General features: G+C 49.9%; 3 protein-coding genes and 1 long non-coding RNA gene across 11 annotated transcripts; 2 read left to right on the top strand and 2 right to left on the bottom strand.

Annotated features, from left to right (window-relative positions):
* On the top strand, positions 1 to 11,494 carry Pithd1 (PITH domain containing 1). Its single transcript, XM_004850562.3, has 6 exons — positions 1 to 315; positions 967 to 1,010; positions 1,383 to 1,460; positions 9,134 to 9,238; positions 9,827 to 9,935; positions 10,603 to 11,494. Exons 1-6 carry the CDS (start codon positions 118 to 120, stop codon positions 10,702 to 10,704), a joined length of 636 nt encoding a protein of 211 aa, XP_004850619.1. The 5' UTR covers positions 1 to 117; the 3' UTR covers positions 10,705 to 11,494.
* On the bottom strand, positions 320 to 16,521 carry LOC110350413 (uncharacterized). Of its 2 annotated transcripts, none has more exons than XR_015452791.1 (3): positions 16,440 to 16,521; positions 13,429 to 13,547; positions 320 to 465 (listed from the first exon to the last, which is right to left on the bottom strand). It is a non-coding gene; the product is annotated as an uncharacterized LOC110350413 (long non-coding RNA). The 2 variants fall into 2 exon arrangements; XR_002396971.2 differs by lacking the exon at positions 320 to 465 and adding an exon at positions 932 to 1,112.
* Lypla2 (lysophospholipase 2) lies at positions 14,061 to 18,429 on the top strand. The gene is made up of 10 exons (XM_004850563.4): positions 14,061 to 14,205; positions 15,614 to 15,719; positions 15,981 to 16,012; positions 16,125 to 16,190; positions 16,656 to 16,703; positions 16,788 to 16,858; positions 16,984 to 17,057; positions 17,133 to 17,234; positions 17,334 to 17,507; positions 17,588 to 18,429. The coding sequence occupies exons 2-10, from the start codon at positions 15,642 to 15,644 to the stop codon at positions 17,636 to 17,638; spliced, it is 696 nt and encodes a 231-aa protein (XP_004850620.1). The 5' UTR covers positions 14,061 to 14,205; positions 15,614 to 15,641; the 3' UTR covers positions 17,639 to 18,429.
* A 59-nt stretch (positions 18,430 to 18,488) lies between these two features.
* On the bottom strand, positions 18,489 to 22,846 carry Gale (UDP-galactose-4-epimerase). Of its 7 annotated transcripts, none has more exons than XM_087215574.1 (12): positions 22,709 to 22,808; positions 21,139 to 21,282; positions 20,925 to 21,050; positions 20,707 to 20,822; positions 20,516 to 20,629; positions 20,106 to 20,282; positions 19,740 to 19,853; positions 19,596 to 19,662; positions 19,425 to 19,510; positions 19,268 to 19,345; positions 18,970 to 19,084; positions 18,489 to 18,897 (listed from the first exon to the last, which is right to left on the bottom strand). In XM_087215574.1, exons 3-12 carry the CDS (start codon positions 21,043 to 21,045, stop codon positions 18,839 to 18,841), a joined length of 1,047 nt encoding a protein of 348 aa, XP_087071700.1. In that variant the 5' UTR covers positions 21,046 to 21,050; positions 21,139 to 21,282; positions 22,709 to 22,808; the 3' UTR covers positions 18,489 to 18,838. The 7 variants fall into 7 exon arrangements, with proteins under 7 accessions (XP_087071700.1, XP_087071701.1, XP_087071702.1 ...); XM_087215575.1 differs by having other exon boundaries at positions 21,139 to 21,269; positions 22,709 to 22,807; XM_087215576.1 differs by having other exon boundaries at positions 22,378 to 22,719.
* Between the last annotated feature and the right edge of the window lie 491 nt (positions 22,847 to 23,337).

Genomic DNA, 23,337 nt, shown 5'->3' with positions numbered 1-23,337 from the left:
GCACGGGCGCCTTTTACGACGCGGGGGACGCGGCGCTTGGCTGTCTGAGCGGGGCGCAGCGAACGAGGCAGTGGTAGCCGCGGTTGTGCCAAAAGGACGTTCGAGGGCGGCGTCGCCATGTCACACGGTCACAGCCACGGCGGGGGCGGTTGTCGCTGTGCAGCCGAACGAGAGGAGCCGCCAGAACAGCGCGGCCTGGCCTACGGCCTATACCTGCGCATCGACCTGGAGCGGCTGCAGTGCCTCAACGAGAGCCGCGAGGGCAGCGGCCGCGGCGTTTTCAAGCCGTGGGAGGAGCGGACCGACCGCTCCAAGGTGGGCCGCCGGGGCCGGGGCGGCGGGCGGGCTCCGTCAGCCGCGCTCCTGAGGTTGAAAAGGACGACAGCACCGTCGCCAGGCGCTTTCCTGTGCCGGTCTCCTGCCAGCCTTTGGGAGGCCAGCAGGGTTGAGTCTCCCATTTTGCGCCTAGGAAACAAGAGGCCCAGAGAGGAAAAGTGGGCGCTTTGGCTTCACACAGCTTAACGCTCCGTTCCAGAGCTGTGGGGGCTATGAGGGAGCTTGGTTTTGAGGGCGTTTTCTCTTATCTTTGACCCTCGGTCTCGTGGGCTGCCTTGAATCACCCGGTAAAGCTCGCCCTAGGGAGAGGATGAGTGTTTCCCATTTTAGAGCACAGGCCCCTTTGAGAGCCATTCGAAAACTGTGGGCCCTCTCCCCAGAAAAATGCACATAATCTCCGATCTTTCAATTCTCAGTTCAGGAGGCTCCCCATTATAGGAATTCACTGGATGGTCTATGGTTATTAGAATAAGATCAGTTAGCTTCAAGTTACTAAATCTTGCAAAACCTGAGGAAGGCTGCCTGTTTGGATTGCACCCCAATTTGTAGAACAGGGTGGGAGATGCCTGAAATTGTAGGCTCTCAGCAAATATTTGTTGCTTTCTCCTCCCTCCTCCCCATCCCCTCCAGTTTGTTGAAAGTGATGCAGATGAAGAGCTTCTGTTTAATATTCCGTAAGTATCTCCTTGGTGCCTGCCTCAGGCTAAATAGGCTGTAACCATTTGCTTCCTCAGATGGTTTCATTCATTGGTTGTGTCAAGAGCACGCATCTGTTTCTAGAAATGGGATAAATTACTTCAGTGGGTTTGAAAAGGAAAGCATCATAGCTCTTTTTTGGAGCAGGCTGGAAACGTATTTGTTGAATGATAACTGAGAAGTTGAGGTAAATTTCTCAGAATTGCAGAATGCCAGAGCTAGTCAGGATCTTAGAAGTTATCTAGTCTGACAAACTAAAGCTCAGAAAGGGGAGTGGTCTTGCTCAGGGTCACACAGCTTAGCAGGGATTTAACCCCAAGTTGACAACCTTCTCTTTTGCATTCTGGCAGATTTACGGGCAATGTCAAGCTCAAAGGGATCATTATAATGGGAGAGGATGATGACTCACACCCCTCTGAGATGAGACTGTAAGTGACAAGGGCTTAGGCCCTCTCCAAGCTCCTAAGTTTCTTTACCTTTCTCTGGTAACACTTTATTCCAGAATATCTTTTTTTTTTTTTTCAGAATATCATTTTTCTTTTACTAGGCTCAAAGTTCTTTCTAGAATATGTTGGTCTTGTGCTCATTTACATCATAATACACTGTTCTCTTTATTTTACTTTTTGTCATGTTGGGGATCAAACCTAGGGCCTTGGGCAAGCACCCTACTGTTGAGTCACATCCCCAGTTGAGTGCTCAATGATATTTTTAGATTAAGTATCTTTAGGGCCAACAGCTTGTCTCTTTTTTTCAAAGTGCTTACTACTGTACCACTCATTCAGAGAGCATTCTATAAATGCCAGTGTTGATGACTTTGCAGCTTTCTTAATAACCTCATTGCGAGGGCCGGGGATTTAGCTCAGTGGTTCCATCACCTGCCTTGCAAGCGCAAGGACCAGAGTTCAATCCCTGTTACCTAAAAAAAAAATAATAATAATAATAACCCCTTGCAGATCTCAAATGATCTTTATGGACTCTACTCTTGGGGTTAGTTTCAGAATTTACGCTTGCTATTTCATACAGCTTTGCATGTGTTATGTTTGTGGGACCTTTGTTTAGCAAAGTTCTTTATACCTCTTGCAACAATATATCTGTGGCCCCCAGAGGTAGTTACTCCATTCTTGATAGCTTATCTTATCCCAATGTTGCCTTCCTAAAAGGAAACTGCCGAGTGTTGAAGAAACATACATAAGAACTTTACATAAAAGAAATTTCATCTGGGGCTGGAGATATAGCTCAGTGATAGATCCCTTGCCTCCAGTGTGCAAAACCCTTGGTTTGTGCCCCCCCGCCCTGTTTGATCTTTAGCCCTGCAAAAAAAAAAACCACCTTAAAATACTGAACAATTTAAATGGACTTTAGAGAGATTCAAGAACTCTAAATTACAATTTTGAATGTTAAAAACATGAATTTAAAAGTAAATGCTAGGGTTGGTGGCTCATGCCTGTAATCCAGCACTCAGGAGGCTGAGCCAGGATCACAAGTTCAAAGCCAGCCTGGGCTACATAGCTAGCTCAAGGTCAGGGTGGACTATATAATGAAACCGTCTCAAAAACAAACAAACCAAAACCAAATAAGAGCAAATTCATATCCAGATACAGTGGTGCATACCTTTAATCTCAGCACATGGGGCACAGAGGCAGAATTGCAAGATTGAAGCCAGCCTGAGGTACATAGGCTGGACTGAGCTACAAGTAAGAACCTGTCTCAGAAAACCAAAGATAAATTTTTCCTACTCTTAACAAAAAATAGCTGGGTGAGGGGATGCATGCCAGTAATTCCAGCACTCAAGAGACAAGGTCAGGAAGATCACCGCAAGTTGGAGGCCAGCCTCAGCTACACAGTGAGTTCAAGGCCAGCCTGAACTACAGTGACATGTCTCAAAACAACAACTATCCCCCCAATAGATTAGTAAAAGCAGATCCGTATATTTAATCATTTTAAGGAAAATGTCTGATCTGATGCTTTTGGGGACTCAATTATTGGGAAGGTGGGTTTGCTTCAGAGAACTAGACATCCCTAGTCTAGTGGTTCCAGTGTAGGCTCTAGAGTCAAGTGAGTTCAAAGTCTAGCTGTACCTGGGCATGGTGGCACAAACCTGTAATCCCAGGTACTCTGAGGTTGAGACAGGAGGCTCACAAGTTTGAGGCCAGCCTGTGTAATTTAGATCTTGTCTCAGTTTTATAAAAAGCCCTGGAGTTATGGCTCAGCACTCCTTGGATTTAATCCCCAGTACTGAAACAAAATTCTGGCTGTATATTTACTAGCTGCTACATGATTTTAGGACATTTCATATCTTCTCTATGCCTTAATTTTCTCATATGTAAGATGGGAATATCAATAATACAACCTCATAAGATTGTGGAAAGACTTTAACATGTTCACAACAGGGCTGTAATGCCGTCTTACTGCCAGGCAGCTCTGAACTACCAGTGGTGTGTCCATGACAGCCATACATGTACCACTGGTGGTTCAAGGTATTAACCTCTAACATTTAAAGAGCTTGGAATAGGTGTGGAGCATAGTTTGTATCCTGTTTTGGGTGAGCAGGTACAAATACTTAACAGTTATAAGCACACTTTTTATATTACAACTTACCAAATTTAAGATGTCATTGATTGTTAATGCACCATTATTTTATACAAAGATAATTTTAAAATGCTATCTGTTTAACTATGGGATTCCATTGTGACACATCCAGAAAAGTTAAATTGGGAATCTTAAATCAGGGTAATTTAGGGCTAGGGATTTAGCTCAGTGGTTCCGCCACCTGCCTTGCAAGCTCAAAGTCCAGAGTTCGATCCCCAGTACCAAAAAAAAAAAAAAAAAAATTAGGGTAATTTGAATACAGACTAGGTGTTAGATCAGTGGTGGTGAACCTATGGTACACATGTTGTTTTTCTTTTAAAATAAAATATGATAATGTATGAGTTGTTTCTTCTACACTAAAACCCCAATATATGGATTTAATTGCAATGTTGGCACTTTATGATAAATAAGTGGGTTTTTGGTTGCAGTTTGGGCACTCATTTCTGTTCACAATTTTTTTTTTTTTTTTGGTACCTGGGATCGAACTCAGGTCCTTGTACTTGCGAGGGTGGCGGAACCACTGAGCTAAATCTCTGGCCCTGGGCACTCATTTATGAAAGGTTTGCCATCACTGTGCTACATGATATTAAAAAATTATTGATACTAGAGGTAATAGCTCAGTGATAGAATGCTTATCTAGCTTGAGGCCTTAGTTTTGATCCCAAGTGCAAAGAAAAAAAAGGAATTACAACTTGGTTAATTGCTAATACTGTTAATTACTATGAAATGGTATCATAGATATGTTTTTAATATATGTGCTGCTGAAGCGAGCACAATAGATATGTTTTTAAAATTTAACTAATTTAATTAATTTGAGACAGGGTCTTGCTGTGTAGCTCAGGCTGGCCTTTAACTCACTGTGTAGCCCAGGCTGGCCTCGAGCTCACAGTGATCCTCCTCCCACAGCCTCCCAGGTGCTGGGATTACAGACATGCAACACCACACCTGGCTGGTATGTTTTTTCTTTTCTCCCCCCCGCCCCCCCACACCCCCAGTACCAGGGATGGAACTCATGACTCTGCGCTTTCCAGGCAGGTGTGGTGGCACTGAGTTACATCCCAGGCCTGGTATGTTTTTTAAAGTCCTTATTAGCCAGCATGATAGTACATGCCTGTAGTCCCAGCACTCAGGAGGGTAAGGCTGGAGGATCGAAAGTTTCAGGCCAGTCTGGGCTACATAATGAGATCCTATCTCATAAAACAAAACAACAACAAACCCCCAAAATAGATGTCCTTACATACTGAAGTATTTACGGGTAAAATGGCATAAGTTATTATGAAGTACTTATGAATAAAATAGTACATCTATGATTGCTTTAAAATACATAGCACAGGGCCGGGGATTTAGCTCAGTGGTTCTGTTGCTTGCTTTGCAAGTGCAAGGACCTGAGTTCAATCCCTGGTACCAAAAACAAACAAACAAACAAACAAACAAATATATCAGCCTCTTAAAATTGATTCAAGTTGGCTGGGGATTTAGCTCAGTGGTTCCGCCATCTGCCTCACAAGAGCAAGGACCCAAGTTCGATCCCCGGTATCAGAAAAAAAAAAATTGATTCAAGTTTGTCTCTGTATTAGCTGTATGGAATTCATACTATCACTATCTACATTTTATAGATAATGAAACTGAGACACAAATCATTTCCTCAAATTACATAGCTGATAAGTGATAGAGGCTGTAGGCTGTAGACCAGTAGTGGCGAACCTAAGGCAAGAGTGCCACAGCTGGCTGTTTGTTATCACTGAAAACTCTAAAAGGTTTGCTATCACTACCTAGGAGTCTAGCTCAAGACATTGCTTTTTATTTAATTTGACTTTAGTTGACGCATAATAAGTGTACATTTTTATGAGCTACAGTGTGATAGTGCAACAAATATATACCATGTGTAATGTTCAGATCAGGATGATTGGTGTGTCCATCACTTAAATATTTGTCATTTCCTTCTGTTGAGAACATTCAGAATCCTTTGTCTGGTGTGGTGGTGCATACCTGCAATCTCAGCACTCGGGAGGCTAGGGCAAGATGATCACTGTGAATTCAAGGTCAGCCTGGACTACATAGTGAATTCAAGGGTGGCTTGAATACATAGTGAGATGCTTTCTCAAAAAGAAAAGTGGGGCCGGGGATTTAGCTCAGTGGTGCTGCCACCTGCCTTGAAAGCAAAAGGTCCCGAGTTTGATCCCTGGTACCAAAAAAAGAAAAAGAAAAGTAATCTTCTATAGGGTTGGGATGGTGTTCAAGGGTAGAGTGTTTGCCTGGCATGGATGAAGTCCTGGGCTCAATCTCAGTACCCCCAAAAGACTAAACTCTTCTCTACCACCTGTTTTGAACTGTACAATTGTCAACCATAGTGATGTTACTGTGCTATTCAGAACATTTGAGGTTCTTCCTCCTATTCAGCTGCATCCCTGTGTACCCATTAAATATCTTCTGCCCATCTCTTCATCCTTCACCTTTCCCAGCCTCTGGTAAGCAGTTTTACCCTGTACTTCACGAGACCAACTTTTATAGATTCTACAGATAAGTGAGAACTACAGAGAAGTCTCACATGTAGTATTTGTCTTTCTGTGCCTGACTCATTTAACATAGGCTCGCCCCATGTTGCCACAAATGTTAGGATTTCATCCTTTTTTATGGCTGAACAATGTTGCATAGTGTATGGAACTACGTGTTCTTTATTTATCCATTAATGAACACCTAGGTTGATTCTGTATCTTGGCTCTTGTGAATAATGTTGGAATAAATAAAAACATGAGTGCAGATGTCTCTTTGAAATGCTGATTTTCTTATTGTTGGATGTAAACCCAGTAATGGAATTCTTGGATCATATGGTACTTCTGTATCGCATGTTTTGAGAATCTTCCGTGGGAGTCCAAAATTATATTCCCATCAGTGGTGTATGAAAGCTTCTCTTTCTTCCCATCCTTATCAGCATTTATTTTTTGTCTTTTTGATAATAACTACCCAGAAGTGAGTGAAATCATATCTGTAATTTTGATTTGCATTTCCCTGATAATTAGTGACAATGAGCATTTTTCATATACTTGTTGGCCATTTGCATGTTTTGTTTTGAGGTGCATCCGTTCAGATTATTTGCCTGTTTTTTATTTTGAGACAAGATCCCACTATGTAGTTCAGGATGCCTTGAACTCACTGTGTAGCCGAGGCTGGCGTTGAATTTGTGGCAGTCCTTCTGCCTCAAACTCTTGAGTATTGGGATTATAGGTGTGTGCCACTACACCTTGGTTATTGAGTTGTTTTGAGTTCTAGATATGAGGTACAGTATAATCAAAAAATAGTTTTGTGTTTAAGCTGGCCATGGTGGCTCATGCCTGTAATCTCAGCATTTGGGAGGCTGAATCAGGAAGATCATTGTGGGTGTGAGGCTAGCCTGGGCTACATAGTGAATTCAAGGGCAGCTTGAAATACATACCAAGACCCCATTTCAAAAAGGAAAAACAAGAAAGCTAGTATGTGTTTAAATTTTGAAAAATGTATTACAGCAAAAGCTGGGTTTAGTTATTATAGCAAAAGCCAGGTGTGGTGCATGCCTATAATCCCAGCACTCAAGAGGCTGAGGTAAGAGGATCACTGTGAGTTCAAGCCCAGCCTAAACTACATAGCGAGACCCTGTCTCAAAACAACCAAAACAAGGGCCGGGAATTTAACTCAGTGGTTCCACTGCCTGCTTCGCAAGCACAAGGTCCCAAGTTCAATTTCCAGTACCAAAAAACAAAACAAAATTTAAAAAAACAATAAAAGACACATTGTCATTAATTCTTCTCACAGTACTCCCCCTCACCTCAAATATACTTATCCTGTAGTTCTTACCACTTTCTGAAGCAGTTATGGAAGTCTTTTCTTCTGTCCTTAATTGTGCTCTCGTGGCTGCCTCTATGTCTTGCATTGATTCAAAATGTTTACCTTTCGTGGTCTTTTTTTTTTTTTTTGGTACCAGGGATCCAACTCAGGACCTTGCACTTGCAAGGCTGATGTGGTGCCATTGAGCTAAATCCCTAGCCCTTTCATGGTCATTTTGACTTTGGAGAAAAGCCAGAAGTCACAAGGTACCAGATCTAGTGAATAAGGTGGATAAAGACACACTGTAATATTTTTACAAACCTGTCTTTCAGTTAGATGGCACTCAGCAGCAGCATTCACCATAGCTTTGAACATACCTCCTAAAGAAACTCATGGAAGAGGACTTCAGAACTGCTTCAGAAAGTGGCAAGAATGATGGGATAAGTGTATTTGAAGTGAGGGGGAGTATTTTGAGGAGGATTAATGACAGTGTGCCTTTTACTATAATAAAGTTTTTAAACTTTCATCGTGTACATTTGATCACTCCTTGTATATCCTGGATAGTAATGCCTTGTCAGATGAATAGTATGCAGATATTTTCTGCCATTCTGTAGGTTGAGACACTGCTTTTAACTACAGTGCTACACTGCCTCTCATAATGCTGCTCATAAATGTGCAGTCTTATTATTCTGCTGTGCATCATTCTTAAAACACTTTGAAGGAAACATTGGCCTTCTTAAATTACATACATTTTGCTGCACCTAAAATCTAGGCTCTTCCCATGTGGGTATGTAAATAAAACACCAGGGAGGTCGCTGGGATATGTGCCTTAGTCCTCCAAATTGGAGTGTTATAGATTGCTGTCTCTTAGACTTTTCCTTAACAAATATTTTTTTCACTAGCAGTTTTAACTTTCTACGGCCTTTTTTTTTTTTTTTGGTACCGGCGATCAAACTCAGATCCTTGCGCTTTCAAGGCAGGCAGCGGAACCACTGAGCTAAATCCCCGGCCCTCTACAGCCTTTTTTGAATCTGCAGCCTTTTTGCTCTTTTGAAACAGAAATCCCCGGATTGTATCATCTAAGAGCTGTAAGGTGACTTGAGTGTATTGGGTAATTTTTGGACACATAAATGCTTGAGTGTAAGGTTACCTGATCTCATCTCTTAACTGTGTTTAATATGTTGCTGCCAAAGTATGTATTTTCTCTTCCCACGAGTAAGCTGTTTTATTTCACATCCTCAGTGTGGTCTGATTGTGCTGAGTTGCTTATTTTTTCCATGCATTTGCTCCATGTGACCTTTGAGCTGTCTCTTTGTATTGCTTCTTATGATTTTAACCCACTCAGATAACACTGAGTTAGGTTGCAGTTTGAGCTCTTACTTCATTATTTATTTTTCTTTTTTTAAGATAAGAGATCTTGCTATGTTGCCCAGGCTAGCCCTGAACTCCTGGATTCAAGCAATCCTTCTGCCTCAGCCTCCCAAGTAGCTGAGGCTATAGGTGTGTCCCTCCACACCCAGCTCTCTGCTCTTTTCTTGTTAGCTAAAAGATATTTATATGCAACTGTCAATAAAATGGCATTTCTAAAACTTGACCCCAAAGTTTGATCTCTTTCTGCTACGACTGAAGACAGTTGAGCAGTCAATAAGAAGTTTTGAAAAACTGAAAGATGTGATAATGCATGTTTCTTGACTTTTCTTCCCTTTCCCAGGTACAAGAACATTCCACAGATGTCGTTTGATGATACAGAAAGGGAGCCAGATCAGACCTTTAGTCTGAACCGGGATCTTACAGGAGAATTAGAGTATGCTACAAAGTAAGCACAGGACTTGACTTCTGTTCTCTGTGGCTCTCTATTTATTTTTGGCCAGTTTCCTGCTCTCAGCGTCAGAAATGAGTCAAAACTCAAGAGGAGGCTTGATCCTTGGCTTGGTCAATTTTTGGCAGAGAGTCAGTGCAAGCCACAGACTTACTAACTTGTAAGCGCTTGGCAGATATGGATGGGTTCTTAGGTTGGTCTTGGGAAGCATGTTTTCGGAATTCCTCTTTGGATAGTGGGCTTACAGAGACTGAGTTACACGTGGCCACCTTATCTTTTCATTACTTTTGTCTTTTCATTAGTTTTGTCAACACTAAACACCCTTTAGAGTCCCTGCTTGGTCACACAGCAGTTCTCATTCCTGGTCCTTGCAGGTAGTGTTTATTCTGTTGCCTTGGACAGGATCTGGCAGATACTCAGCAATTGTTCTCTGAATTAATTGCTTGTCCAGAGAGGAGCCCAAGAGTGTTCTCTGACATTTGCCTGGGTTTTACCACAAGTTGGTACTGAAAGTTGTTTTCCCTGGTGGCAAGATGCTTGCTGGTCAGTAACCTGTGTCTTCTCTCCCTCCTTTTCATGCTCCAGAATTTCCCGTTTTTCAAATGTCTATCATCTCTCAATTCATATTTCAAAAAACTTTGGAGCAGATACCACAAAGGTCTTCTATATTGGCCTGAGAGGAGAATGGACTGAGGTAAGAGGAGGCTGATAAATGTGTATCTGCACCCTGTACAGCAGGTGCTGTTGGAGGGGAAAGAAGAGCAAGTGATGCATCAGTTGCTCTGTCTGTCTGTAATTTTTCTTGTTTTAATTACTATAAACTGTTCTCATTTGACAGAAGTATTTTTAATAGGTTGATATTGTGTAATTCAAATCAATGCACAGTTCTTCACTTTGAAATTCTTTCATCATATATGATCAACGGCATGTGCTTAGTATACATGAGACCCTGGGTTAATTCCCAGCACCAAAAAAAAGAAAAATCCTTGATCTTGTTATAAGCACTAGAGATAAGATGATAAATGAGCTAGACAGCTTTCTCTTCTTGTGGTACCCTCATTAGGGCAGAAATGGGTGGGGAAGGGCTGGGGATTTAGCTCAGTGGTGCCGCTTGCCTGCCTCGAAAGGGCAAGATCCCGAATTCAATCTCCTGTACCAAAAAAAAAAGAAATGGGTGGGGAAGTGGGGCTTCCCAGTTAGGTTAATCCTTGATAATGATCTTATCGACGGGCTTGTCAGGATGAAGAGGGGAGCTTTAGAAATGACTCTAGAAGAGAACCTGACTGAGGCCACTCCATATATGCTCTGGGAAAGGACAGTTCTTTTCTGGCTGGCTGACCCAGCCTCTTGTTTTCTTGTAGCTTCGGCGACATGAGGTGACCATCTGCAACTACGAAGCGTCAGCCAACCCGGCAGACCACCGAGTCCAGCAGGTTACCCCACAGACACACTTCATTTCCTAAAGTTAGCCCGGGCTCCCACAGATGTGCTGTGTCAGTGAGGAGGGTGACTGCCTGCTGGGAAGGACGGAAGTGCGGCTCCAGCACAAGTTGGCTGCCACAGCTTCTGCCGAAGCCTTGTCCTTGGGTTTCGATGCAAAAACCAGGCCTATGGAAGACACCACACCACTATTCTGTAGAGCACTACAGAAATCAGGTTTTGGGTTGGGTGGCACCTGTCAGTCATGGATAATGCTTGCTTTTCCAGCCAGTGTGGCCATGGAAGCCCAAGTGTCTTGCTTTGTGGCAGGATTTTTGTGTGACTTGTTTTTAAATAATGGAAACTCCTGGGCTGTAGACAACCTTCTGAAGCCTCAGGACTGTGTGTCTGAGCCATCAGGAGGGTCTCCCAACTAGAAACCCTGTCCCTGCTTATGCGTCCCTGTCACTGCTCAGCATTCTTGTCAAGTTGCCCAGCTTGGAGTTGTCTGTCATGCACAAGTATTCCATGGTTATAGCCAGAAAGGCAGAAGTCTCTTGATGACGTGTGGTAGCTTGGGGGGAAAGGTCTTTCCTGCTGCCTAGCTAAGCAATCTGGGGAGAGCATGGGAATCATTTCTGTGTTTGTGGGTAACCTGGTTGGTCTAAGACTGAGACTTAGTTAAGATTCCATGGGAACCTCCTTCATGTTTATTAGCTTCTAACTTGTGTTGTAAGCTCAGTGCCAGAATTTGGAGGTCTCTTGAGTTCTTCTGTTCATGGCTTTTATTCACTGTGACTAATAAGCTTCTTAATAAATCCTTGCCAAATTTAATGTTTGTATTTTTTGAGCTCTCCATACTATTGATGACACTTTCATTTTACTGCAAACTGTATTAAACTTTGAAATTTTTTGTTTTGATTTAGGTAGATTATAAGAAGTGCCACAGTTAATTTGAGACTAGATCACTTGCTCCAGGAAAGTTCAAACTTAATGCTGTACAATATATTAAAAACACTCCTGTACCCACATTTTGAAAAGAGGGCATGGGTTAATGACGGAAAGTTATGTGTGGAGTGACATTTACACAAACAAGGGAGGACAGATTCTAGAACACATCAGAAGACCTGCACTTGAGGAAAGCAAATGAGCAGCACATTCCATCCAAAGGTGGACCAAATACTTCGGATTTAAAATTTGAAAGTCAGTATAGCAGTTAGAATTTAAGTACAGTATCTGAAAAGGGGATTGGAGATGGTCACTATTCTATCCCTTGTTAAGTAGGAGCAGTTGATACTACTTCATTACTGTTGAACTTGATCATCTTGAGAGAATTCCTCAGAGGGATGGGCCTTCTCTTGTTATCAGGAGAATATAGTCACTTTCTCTAGCTTGTCCTCAGGAGTCTGCCACCCCAAGCATTGTTGGGCCTCAAAATTCTAAAATGTAGCCTAGCTGGGTGTGGTGGTGCACACATGTTGTAATTCCAGCACTCAGGAGGCTGAGACAGGAGTATTGCTTCATGTTCAAGGCCAGCTTGGGCTATAAAGTAAGACTGTCTCAAAAAATAAAAACATAAAAACCAGCCTAAAATAAAGTAGAATGCAAGTGCTGTTGGTGATATAGTAAGCATTCTACCCACTCCTCAGCCACAGCCAATCTCAGCTGGATTTTTGTTTGTTTGTTTGTTTGTTTGTTTTTGGTGGTGGAGGATTGAACCTGGGGCCTTACACATGCTCAGCAAGGGCTGTACCACTGAGCTACATCCCTTGCTTTTCAGCTGGATATTTTTGAGGATTAAAAGAAGGGCTATGTTTTAATTTGGGCAAGAGGAAAAACAAGGTTAGAAATCTCACAGCAGACTGGCCCTTCATAAGTTCCATTAATTAAAGCACAAATCACAGCCCCTGGGACTGGACCTCTGGATTTGAAGTTTCGCTTCGAAAAATTTGTTGAATGTGCTGTGATGTCCCAGGTAATTGGACGTTCCAGAGGAACATGGTTTCTTCCATAAGCAGACAGAGCAGGGATTCTGTGGGTAAAGGGGCAGCTGTGTTGTTTCCTACTTTTATCCTTTGGCTTTTGATATCCAGTCCTGGCTCCTTGGCTTGCTGGGATCCCATGTGCCATTTTTCTGTCCAGAATCCTAGTATTTTATGCCCCATCTCTGTGACCTGTTGAGTATTCTAGACCAAACTGCCTCTTGGCCTGGTGAAAAGTGCTTTGTTAAGCTTCCAAGTTTGTACTGTTTTCTTTCAGTTCAAAAAAAAAAACTAGTTAGGTTAACCTGGGAGAATGAGTCCTCAGCTGCTGAGGGACAAGTGTGACTCATTTCCTGTTTGCAGATCCTCACGTGTTCTCCCAGGGACTTGGTCCTTCAGTTTACTCAGTTTGCTTCTCAGCCTTTCTGTGGACCCTGGGCCCTATTTCTACTTTACCAATGAAAGAGATGACTCAGTGATGACCAAATGAAACACTTTTGTTCCTGGTGAATTTCAGGGTGGCATTTTGTGCACCGTGCGTTGTTTTGTTTGTAAAGGGCAGAGCTAAGACAACACTGTCCATGCCTGTCTGTCTATCATGATGTAGCCTGTATTTTCCCAGGGTCCTTTTTAGGGTGATTAAGGCTTCCCACTGTGATTTAACAGTGTATAAAGCATGCTCACACCATTTGAACCTAACAGCTAAGCTATGAAGTAGGCAGGGTGGTTATTATTACCACTTTATAGCATAAGAAGCAGGTCAAGAAAAGCAGAATACAGTATTACCTTGAGGTTGCTGTTTGTTTACCTCCTTTCTCTGAGCCTTGGTTTCTTCATATTTAAGAGTGGATGAGTAGGTGATTGCAGGTCTTTTCAGGTCAGTGTATATGGTCCCATCCATGATTCTGGAATAAGGCATGGAAACTAGTAGCCAGTATGAACAAGTTGAAAGATCCAGTATACAATATGAGGACCATAGTTTAAAATAGTGTGTTATATTCAGGAGTTTTGCTAAATGAGTAGCTAACAGCTGCTAGGATGATAGATACGTTAATGTGTTCCATTATAGTGACTATTTTACTATATATCTGATGTGTAAATATAAACAGTAAAATGTATTTTTAAAAAGCCAAAACACTGGCAAGTTCCCAACGACATAATGAGGTGTGCCTCATAGGGCTGGGAAGGTGACAAACTTGATGCTTAATAGTGTAAGGAAGGCCTCTCCCTGATAGATTTCCTCCGGAGGCGCCCGGGTGGTGGAGGAAGCAGGATGCCCTCCCTGGATGCTGCAGGTGCTGGTGATTCCCTGAGCAGATGCTGCAGGTGGGCGCCGAGTGACAGGGAGTGGCCCCACTGCCGGCAATATGGCAGCTCCTAGCTGGGAAGCCCGGCCAGCTTCCGGGTTCCGTACCGCTGGCCAGGCTACTTCCGGCAGCACAATGGCTGGGTTCCCGGGACTCGAACGGAAGTTCCGGCGGGGGCGGCTGAGGGGGAAGAGTGTGTGTCTGTGGGAGAAAGAGGAGAATTGCCCGAGCGGTTGCGAAAGCCCCAGGGAGCGAGGTACCCGGCGGGCGGAGCGGGACCGAGCGGGGCTGCATGGCGTTGGCAGGGTCCAGGCGCGGGGAGCGGCACGGCCGGGAGGATGGGGGCGGGGAGCAAGGTGCGAAGGCGCTGTCCAGTCCTGGGGACTTCGGGAGTGGAGCGGCCGGGCAAGGGGCTGTCCGGGTGCGGAGAGGGACTTCACGGTTGGAACTGAGAGATGCCATTGTGGGGCGGGGGCTTCCCCAGGGTCAAAACGTAGAGAGCCCCTTGGTGGGCAGGTGCGCGTCCTGGGTCGGTGTGGGAAATGTCTCTGTGGGGAGAGGCTGGCCCTGGGTCCCAGCAGAAGTTCCCATGGTGAGAAGTGGGAGACCCTGTGTCTTACTGGGAGGAGGGGAACACCAGGTCGAGGTATGGCACCCCGCAAAGGGAGGCCTCCAGGGTGGGAGGTTGCAGCCCCCAGAGTGGAGAAGGAAGGGAATCCCAGGGCGGGAGGTGCATTCCCCTTGGGGAGAGACACTCCAGGGTCAGAGGTGTGAGGTCCTGTGTGAGCTTCCTGCTGGAGAGGACACGAGGGCTAAGCTTGAAGGTGGCAGCCTCCTGGAAGGCTGGCAGGGCTGGGCACCCTGTGAAGGGTAGGCACTTAGAGGCAGGTAGCGGAAGATTCCGGAGTTTGGAGGATGCTAAGGACGGGGAGGGGCCAGCCAGCCTGACATTCTTTTGTGTGTTTGGGAGTCCCAGAACCTGTTCAGCTAGGGGCCCATTTGGAGTCAGTGACGGCAGCAGCTGCAGGTAGCCTCATTCCTGGGGGGATGTGGAGCACCAGTTGGGGGGTGGGTGGCAGATGGAAGTCCTTATGCTTTCAGGGGACATAGACAGCCCCCAGGGGCTCTGGGAATTTTGCAGTAGAAACTGCTGTGAAGGCTGGATGGGAGGAAGGGAGGATGGAGATGAGGTGGCTGGAAGCTTATTTCCCTGGCACTTCTTTCCCTCTTGTTTCCCATTCCGACCCAGACTTGGATCCTCTGGACCCAGGGTCTCCAGAGGAGGGTTGATTGGAGACTAGGGAGGAGACAGTTGCCAGTGAGGAGCATTGGCGGTGGTGGTGGGGGATTAAGGTCACCCTGCCTCCTCTCCCCTCAGCCCCTAAGCCCTACCCTGCCCATCTCCAGCAAGCTCAGGCTCTGGGGCTGGGCCAGAACCAGACACAGAAGTTCTAGACCGCTGAGGCGGCTACCTCTGCTTTTCAGCCCTGGCATGGAGGCAGACTTCTATCCTTCTGCTCCAGGACTTCTTGCTTGCCTTTTCTCTGTGGCACCCCCTTCCCCACCGCTGCTGGCGGGGATGGTGATGGCCCTGGTGAGGCCCTGGAGCCAGGAGGCTTTCCCCTGCTGGCCTTGCTCTTGACCGCACCCCCTCCTTTGTGCAGGCCCAGCCTGCAGGGAGGCCTGCAGTGTATGTGTGGTAACACCATGTCTGTGCCCCTGCTCACCGACGCTGCCACCGTGTCTGGAGCTGAGCGGGAAACGGCCGCAGTAAGGGACCCCTTTCACCTTGGTAGCCCTTGGGTATAGGTACAGCCAGACCTGCTGGGGACAGTTGGCTGGAGGGGGCATGGGAAACGTGGAGGTGGCAGTGTTGAGAAGGGAGTAGCCTGAAGCCAGAGGCTTAGGGTTAATAACCTGTTGGCTGTCACCTTGGGTCACCCCAGGTCCCTAGGGGTAGGGAAGGGCAGGCTGGAATTGGAAGATCCAAAGGGGGAACTTACTCATCTTCCCTTTTCTGACCTTTTCCAGGTTATTTTTTTACATGGACTTGGAGACACAGGGTCAGTGAGTTGGGGAGTGTTCCATGGGGAGGTGGGGCAGGGGCCAGCCAGCAGGGCTGCTGCCCCCCTTACCCTTCCTTCATCGGAGCCTTCTCTCCCTTCCCTCCTACAGGCACAGCTGGGCTGATGCCCTCTCCACCATCCGGCTCCCTCACGTCAAGTACATCTGTCCCCATGCGTGAGTGTCACCCCAGCAAGGGAGGGGCTGAGGGGTGTCCTGTTGGGGGATCAGCAGTGGTGGGGATGCTTCTGCGGTCCCAGACCTGTTCTGTCAGCTGCATCCCAGAGCCTGGACTCACAGCAGTCAGAAGTGCCAAAAATTCAGCCTCAGCTCCTAGGAAGCCCCCAAGAATGGGGTCCAGTACCAGCCCCCAGCCCTAGGGTCTCCTAGACTGGGACTTCCCATGCCCCTTCCCCAAGTACTCACCCACCGAGCTGGAACCTGGTCACCATGATGTTGGTCTCTGTCTGCTTCTGCATCACTAGCTGCTGTCCCAACCACAGCCCGGTGCCCCACGTGGCAAGTTGCCTGGCAACACCTTAAACACAGGCCCTGCCTGCTGTGGGGGGGCCCACAGGGGCCTCTGCTGTGGCTCCCTGCTCCCTCCTGACCATGATGGGCCCTCTGGCTTTCTCTCCCCAGGCCTAGGATCCCTGTGACACTCAACATGAAGATGGTGATGCCCTCCTGGTGAGTGTGGGCTGGGGGAGACAGGTGCTGAGGGGCTGCCGGGGCCTGGCCTGGGGCTTCTAGCAGCAACCCTCTGCTCCCCAGGTTTGACCTGATGGGACTGAGTCCAGACGCCCCAGAGGATGAGGCTGGCATCAAAAAGGCTGCAGAAAACAGTAAGGGCCCAACCCTTCCTCTGCACCCCCTCCCCTCCCGTCCCCTGGAGAGCACTGGGCAGTGCCTGCCTGGCTCCCTGGGGGGCCCAGCAGCTTCCCCTACCCAGTCATGCCCTTCCCTGCAGTCAAGGCCCTGATTGAACATGAGATGAAGAATGGGATCCCTGCCAATCGAATCGTTCTGGGTGGCTTTTCACAGGTGAGGGGGCAGTGAGGTGGGGGGCCAGGTTGGGGAGCTGTGGCCTAATGTCCTGTGCTCCTCTCCTCCCTCCAGGGTGGGGCCCTGTCCCTGTACACAGCCCTCACCTGCCCGCACCCTCTGGCTGGCATTGTGGCATTGAGCTGCTGGCTGCCTCTGCACCGGAATTTCCCCCAGGTGAGTGTTCCCCCAGATCCCCTCCTGCCTTTGAATGTCCTTGAGGCTTGCATTGTTCTGCTGTGCTGGCTTTGCCCTCTGAGTCCTATTGGCCCACAGGCAGCCAACGGCAGTGCTAAGGACCTGGCCATCCTTCAGTGCCATGGGGAGCTGGACCCCATGGTGCCAGTACGGTTTGGGGCCCTGACAGCTGAGAAGCTCCGGTCTGTGGTCACACCTGCCAAGGTCCAGTTCAAGACATATCCAGGTGTCATGCACAGCTCCTGTCCCCAGGTCAGTGGGGAACTTCCTGTTCCCTCCCCTCTCCTTCCTCCCTCCAGCCCAGGAGCCTCACAGTCTCCCCCTACCCCTAGGAGATGGCAGCTGTGAAGGAATTTCTTGAGAAGCTGCTGCCTCCAGTCTAAGCAGAGTTGCTGGCTCCCAGTACAGTTCCCCAGCTCACAGGGGACCCAGCAAGCAATTGTGGCACCATCTTGGATCTGAGCCGGTTGAGCCCTTGTTCCCCCGCTCCCCGCCCCATCCTCTTCCCACAGGCCTCTGGGGCAAGCAGCCAAGGCCTGGCTGGGCCTTCCTTCCTGGCCTTGGCCACCTGGTAGTGTGCAGCAGGGTGGGCTGCTTCCTTACCCTGCTTCCCCGGAGGCGGGCTGGCAGCAGTATTGGAGGGGCTGTAGGCAGCGGGAGAAGGGGCCCAGCCGCTGACCCACTCACTCAGGACCTCATTCACTAGCCCCGCTTTGGGCCCCCTCCTGCGACCTCAGGGTTTGGTCCTTGGGGCCCTCCCAGGCCCCACCCCAGTGATTCTGCCTGGATAATCATGTGTCTCTCCTGCCTCACTGCAGCTGCTTCTCAATCATGAATGTTTCCATGGCCCAGGGCCCCTTGCTGCTGTGTGCTGCCTGCCCTAGGGCAGGATGTGGGTGAGGTGGAGCCCTTCAAGGCCCTTCCCTCAGCAGCCCCCGCTTGGGGGCTGGGCCCTGCCTCCCCTTACCCTTCTCCCTCGAAGGCCTGGAGCCTGCAGGGCTGGACTGAGGCTCAAGGTCTCCCCTGGCTGTCTCACCCCCACTGTGTCCCCACTCTAGGGCCAGGGAGGCAGTGAGGGAGGAGTTGTGTCTCGTCTTCTGTCTCCATGTGGTTTCAGGTGTTTTTCTTGTTGTGTCCTGGACTCCGATAAAATTAAAAGAAATTGCTCCCTCAACTGTCAGGCCTGCCTGATTCTATTCATGGGGTGCAAAGTGACTATCTGTGAGAATCTGCCTCAGTAAAAGAAAACTTTTTATTTTAAATACTTTGGAAAGTTCCCTCTTAGCAGTGTCATTCAGTGCCTGGGAGGAAGGTGTGGTCCCAGAGCCCTGCTGCTTGCCCACTCTTTGGTGGTCCTGATGCCTTCCTGGACCCTGCAGGAGATATGTGGAAGACACCTTGGTTTCTGGTCAGTGGAGCCCTCGGCCACCTGCCTGGTGGGCTGAGTGGGCCCGGCTGGGGTTTGAGGTAGGGTGGCCGTGGCTTGGCCCCAGAGTGCCGGAGTCTGGGGTCCTGCCAGGGTCTGGAGAGCAGACAGTTGCTTCTCCTTTCCTTTGTGGTCCGAGGCAGGGGAGGGTCGGTCCTCAAGCCTGTGCGCTGAAACCTGATGGATTCTGCTTCTGCCAGCGCCATAAGTCTTCACCTGTGACAGAGTGGGGGGTGGTTGGGACCTGGCCTGAGGGCAGCACCCCCCTCAGGTCAGGCTGGCACTCACACATCCTGTCCAGCCCCAAGGCTGCTGTCCAGCCCAGCTCTTGATGGGCCAGGCTGGGGTTGGCGTAACAGGCAGCCACATCGCCTTCCCGCCGTGCCACCACCTTGTATGGGATCTGCAAGACAGGATGTGGCTAAAGCCTAGCTGAGCTGGCCCTAGCCTCACCCACCCAGCTGCTGGCAAGATCCTCAGGAAACACCAGGGCAGAGTGGTGTCACCTGTAGGCACTCAGGGCTGAGTTACAAGGCAGGCAGAGGTGCTGGGACACCCACTGGCTAGGTGAGCAGGAAAGGCCTACCTTCCTCCCTGAGGCCTTCTCCATGGCTTGGACCATCTGCAACACCGAGTAGCCTTTGCCTGTGCCCAGGTTGTAGACCTGCCCAGAGAGCAGGGTTAGTGGAAGGGGCTGACTAGCCATTCTTCTGGGCCCCATGTCTCCTTTGCCCTGTTCCTACCCGGCAGCCACACTGCTCCTTCAGCTTCCTCAAGGCTGCGATGTGGCCCTTGGCCAGATCCACAACGTGGATGTAATCCCGGATGCCTGCAGAGGAGGGGGTGGGGTGTTGGTTCCACCCCAGTCTCCCTCCAGGGTCCCCACTCCTGGGCTCTCCTGGCCCTAGGCTCACCTGTGCCATCCTCTGTGTCATAGTCATTGCCAAAGACATTCAGGGCCTCCCGTCGCCCAATTGCCACCTAGGGGCAGAGGTCAGGTCAGTTCCTCCTAGGTCCCTGGCACCAGCTGTACCCTGGCCACCCTGCTCTGTCCCTACCTGGGAGATGTAGGGCATGAGGTTGTTGGGGATGCCCTGAGGGTCCTCGCCAATGCAGCCCGAGGCATGGGCACCCGTGGGGTTGAAGTACCGCAGTAGCACCGCATTCCAGGCCTGTGGGACTCAGGTCAGGTCAGGGGGAAGGGCAGGGGTTCAGGCAGTCTGTCCCAGCTGAATCCAGGGCCCCTACCTCCCCCCTCCCCGCCCCTTGCCTGTCCTCTGTTTCTCCAGAAATGAGTGACCCTGGGCAAGTCACTCACTTCTGAGCCCCAGCCTCCTCCTTGGGGCAGGTAGGATGGTAATGCTCAGGATCCCTCAGCCTTGAGTGGGCCTTGAGGAGCCAGAGCTGGGTCAAGGAGCCCTCACCTTGTCTGCCCGGCACAAGTCCTGGATCATCTCCTCGATGAAGAACTTGGACTTGCCATAGGGGTTGGTGCAGCTTCCCGTAGGGTGAGCCTCATCCAGAGGCAGGTACTGAGGGTTCCCGTACACGGTCGCTGAACTGCTGAATACCAGGTTCTTCACCCCATGGGCCCTCATGATCTGGCCAGGGAGGGGAGGCATAAGTGGCTGTGCTTTGCACATGAGTCCAGCCCCTTGTGATGCCAGGGGAGGGTGGGGCTGAGGTTACAGGCACTCTGGTTTACAGGTGGGAAACTGAGGCAGGGAGCTAAAGAAAGCCATGTGTCCCAGATGATACTGCATGGCCCTGTCTGACTCCTGCACAAGCACTTTCCTGCTTTGGCTGGCCTGTGTCCCCGAGCTAGGCCTCTCACCTCCAGTAGCTGGATGGTCCCTGTCAGGTTAACTCTGTAATAATCCAGAGGCTTCTGCACCGACTCGCCCACAGCCTTGAGCCCGGCAAAGTGGATGACAGCCTTAAAGCTGTGCTGCAGAGGCAAAGTAGGGGTCAGAGGCAGCTTCGCCAGCTCTACTCTTGCCAAAGGCCCTACCTGCTGGCACCTACCTTCTTGAAGAGATGCTGTAGGGCCTCCTTGTCCAAGATGTCCATCTCCTCAAACTCCACAGAGCAGCCTGTTAGCTCCTGCACCCGCCGCAGGCTCTCAGGCATAGAGCCCCTGCCTGGCAGGGCATGTGGGGGCACCAAGATCAGGAAATGGGGCCCTAGAAGCCAGGGTTTTCCTCCACCCCTCTAGAAACTCCAGCCTGGCCACCCAAGCTCACCACGGATGGCATTATGGAAGTTGTCGATGACCATGGGTGAGTAGCCTGCCTCCAGCAGCTCCAGCACTGTGTGGCTGCCGATGTAGCCAGCCCCACCGGTTACTAGCACCTTCTCTGCCATCGAACCTGGCCCAGGACACAGAGTCACAGAAGTGGCTGTGGGTGCCTGCTCAGGGCCTCTCTATCCAGCCAGAGTCTGGCTCCCTGAGCTCACCTTGGAGGCAGGGAGCAATGAGTCCTGGTTAAGAGTAGCTCAAGTCAGCTCTAGTTCAACCCCAGGTACTGGTACTTTCTGGCCTTAGGCTTCAAGGATCACCTACTCTCTCCAGGCTGCAGTTTCCGGCCCTGCAAGACGGAGCTAACAAATGTATACACACCATTTATGCGGCAGTGAAGGTACAGTGAGGTGATTTAAAGGCCTGCTGTAGGTAGGGGACAGAAGCACCATAGTTTCTAGTTCCAACAATTGAGCCAGGGTTGGGAAGATCTCTAAACACCCACACTTCCCCCTGCCCCCCAATGTCTGGGAACTGGGTAGTCCTGGGGATAAGAAGACATGGCAGCAGGATTGGGACTCCAGGATCCCAGGGAGGGGTTCAGTTGTTCAGACTCAGACCTCCCTGGTGACCACCCCCACCAGGTGCCAACAGGCTCCTGGGCGCTGGGACTAGGCTGCCCCCTTTCCTCAAGGGTCAGCTGGGAAGAACCAGGAAGCAAGGGGGGGTCCTCTGCCAGCAGGCCGAGCCCAGCTCCAGGGCTACAGCACCACAGTCAGGTAGTGGGCCCCAGCCCACTCCCGGGCAAGCAGGCTGGCTCTGGCTAAACCCACACCAGGTTACTCTGGGCTTGGTGACGGGGATCCTGTCCAGTTTCAGGCAGCAGTGGGTGGGCCAGTGTAGACGTGGACTTGGCCCCGTCTTCCTTGCCAGGTGTGCATCTCCGCCCTGAACAAACTGGGTGGAGGGGGCAGAGCGGGAAGGAAGCCCCAGACACTGAAGCCTTTCATTCCGAGACCTGGCCGGCTGCCTTCTTCCTCCAGGCTGCCTGAAACCCTTCTGGGCTCATCCAGCTCCAGTCCACTTGACTAAGCACCCGCTACGCACCAGGCTCTGTACCAGCGCTTGTACGTTATTTTCCTGAGTTCGCCCCACAACTTGATGAGGCAGGTGTTCTTAATTACACTTTACCGGGAGCAGAACTAGGGTCAGAGATGGGAACTACTTTGCCCGTGGCCACACATTGATCCGGGCTGGAATTCGGATCTCCGGGCTAGCAGCCCGCCCCTTCCCCGAGGCTTCTTCCCCTGGACTCTGCCCGGGACGCCCAAGTCGCCCCCATTCTCTCCCAGCCGAGCGGCGCGCGCTCTGTGGACCCGGAAAAGTGGTCGCCTAAGGGCCCTTCGAGGCAGAAAGGGTGGCCGGAGGGCGACTTCGCCGGGGACCCAGGGGCTGACCTTGGTCAGCTGTCGCCTCCTCCATTTCCCCAGTCTGTACTAAGAGGGAAGGGGACGCTGGCCGTCAGTGCTCGAGGGCGGCTCGGCCTCGGGCTGGACTTTGGGCCCGGGCTGGGAAGGGGCAGAGCTAGGAGTCCTGGGCCCGGAATGAATGAACCCAGGCCGCCCCGGCCTCGGAAGACCGGAGCAGAAGGGGCGGGCCCGCCCTGCCCGGTCCTTCTCTTGCGCGCCTCCGCCAGGAACGCGGCCCGGACCTCCCGGGACTCTCTCACTCCCTGCCGACCACCCTCCCCTCCCGAGCTCACTCGGCCCTTCAATCCGCCTCGCGAACCTGCTGGAGTAGGAGCGCACAGCGCTGGCTCCTGCGGCGCCGCCTCCCGCGCTCCGCTTGACGGTCCCTTTAAGAGCGGACAGCCCACCCAGATGCCTCCCCCACCACGCCCTCAAAGAAGACGTGTCGCTTGGGTTGTGGCTACTACGGAGACTCCAGGAGGACAAAAGCCCTGTGTAGTTTTAAGGCGACTGCAAACGCATTTCCAGGGAGGGTGTAAGTGGGCGGCACCCTGCCAGAACAGGGACCAGTAGCCAGGAAAGGCTCCCTGGCCCGAGTTCCTGAGACCCTGGACCTGGTGGGAGGCGCGCGTCTTTCAGCTACTGGGATGTGCCAGACCTTTCCAGGTCTCGCAGGAAGTGTCTGACTCCCCGGCATGAAGACCAACAGGGAGCTGTAGTGAGTGAAGGAAATGGCAGGGGCCGCCCTGCCGCGATTCTGGAAATCTAGTTTGGAAGCAAACCAAGGAACCCTTAAAGCTGCCTATAGCTCTGAGCCCGCCTAGACTGCGGTGCCCACCCTCGGGGAACCGTTTGTCTGCACCCCGCCTGCTGCCAACAGCAGCTCAGTAGTATATGGTTCTTTCTTAAAAGGCAAATAAATGGCAAGCCCAATGAGTGATGTCCATG

This window comes from Heterocephalus glaber, unplaced genomic scaffold, assembly GCF_053883595.1.
Source record: "Heterocephalus glaber isolate CG9 unplaced genomic scaffold, H.glaber_assembly_v1.0 deba00001452, whole genome shotgun sequence".
In the NCBI taxonomy this organism is placed as follows: domain Eukaryota; kingdom Metazoa; phylum Chordata; class Mammalia; order Rodentia; family Bathyergidae; genus Heterocephalus; species Heterocephalus glaber.
Note: the sequence above shows the minus strand (reverse complement) of the source record. Positions and strands in the feature narration are given on the sequence as shown.

Excerpts from the sequence above, each read along its gene's own strand:
- Pithd1 (XM_004850562.3), top strand. The coding sequence starts at position 118 with ATGTCACACGGTCACAGCCACGGCGGGGGCGGTTGTCGCTGTGCAGCC. Across the intron at positions 9,239-9,826 it reads GAATTAGAGTATGCTACAAA|AATTTCCCGTTTTTCAAATG; the intron begins GTAAGCACAGGA and ends TTCATGCTCCAG. Across the intron at positions 9,936-10,602 it reads TGAGAGGAGAATGGACTGAG|CTTCGGCGACATGAGGTGAC; the intron begins GTAAGAGGAGGC and ends GTTTTCTTGTAG.
- Lypla2 (XM_004850563.4), top strand. The coding sequence starts at position 15,642 with ATGTGTGGTAACACCATGTCTGTGCCCCTGCTCACCGACGCTGCCACC. Across the intron at positions 16,191-16,655 it reads AAGTACATCTGTCCCCATGC|GCCTAGGATCCCTGTGACAC; the intron begins GTGAGTGTCACC and ends TTCTCTCCCCAG. Across the intron at positions 17,508-17,587 it reads TGCACAGCTCCTGTCCCCAG|GAGATGGCAGCTGTGAAGGA; the intron begins GTCAGTGGGGAA and ends CCCTACCCCTAG.
- Gale (XM_087215573.1), bottom strand. The coding sequence starts at position 22,402 with ATGGAGGAGGCGACAGCTGACCAAG. Across the intron at positions 20,630-20,706 it reads TACAGCATCTCTTCAAGAAG|CACAGCTTTAAGGCTGTCAT; the intron begins GTAGGTGCCAGC and ends TTGCCTCTGCAG. Across the intron at positions 18,898-18,969 it reads CTTGGGGCTGGACAGGATGT|GTGAAGACTTATGGCGCTGG; the intron begins GTGAGTGCCAGC and ends ACTCTGTCACAG.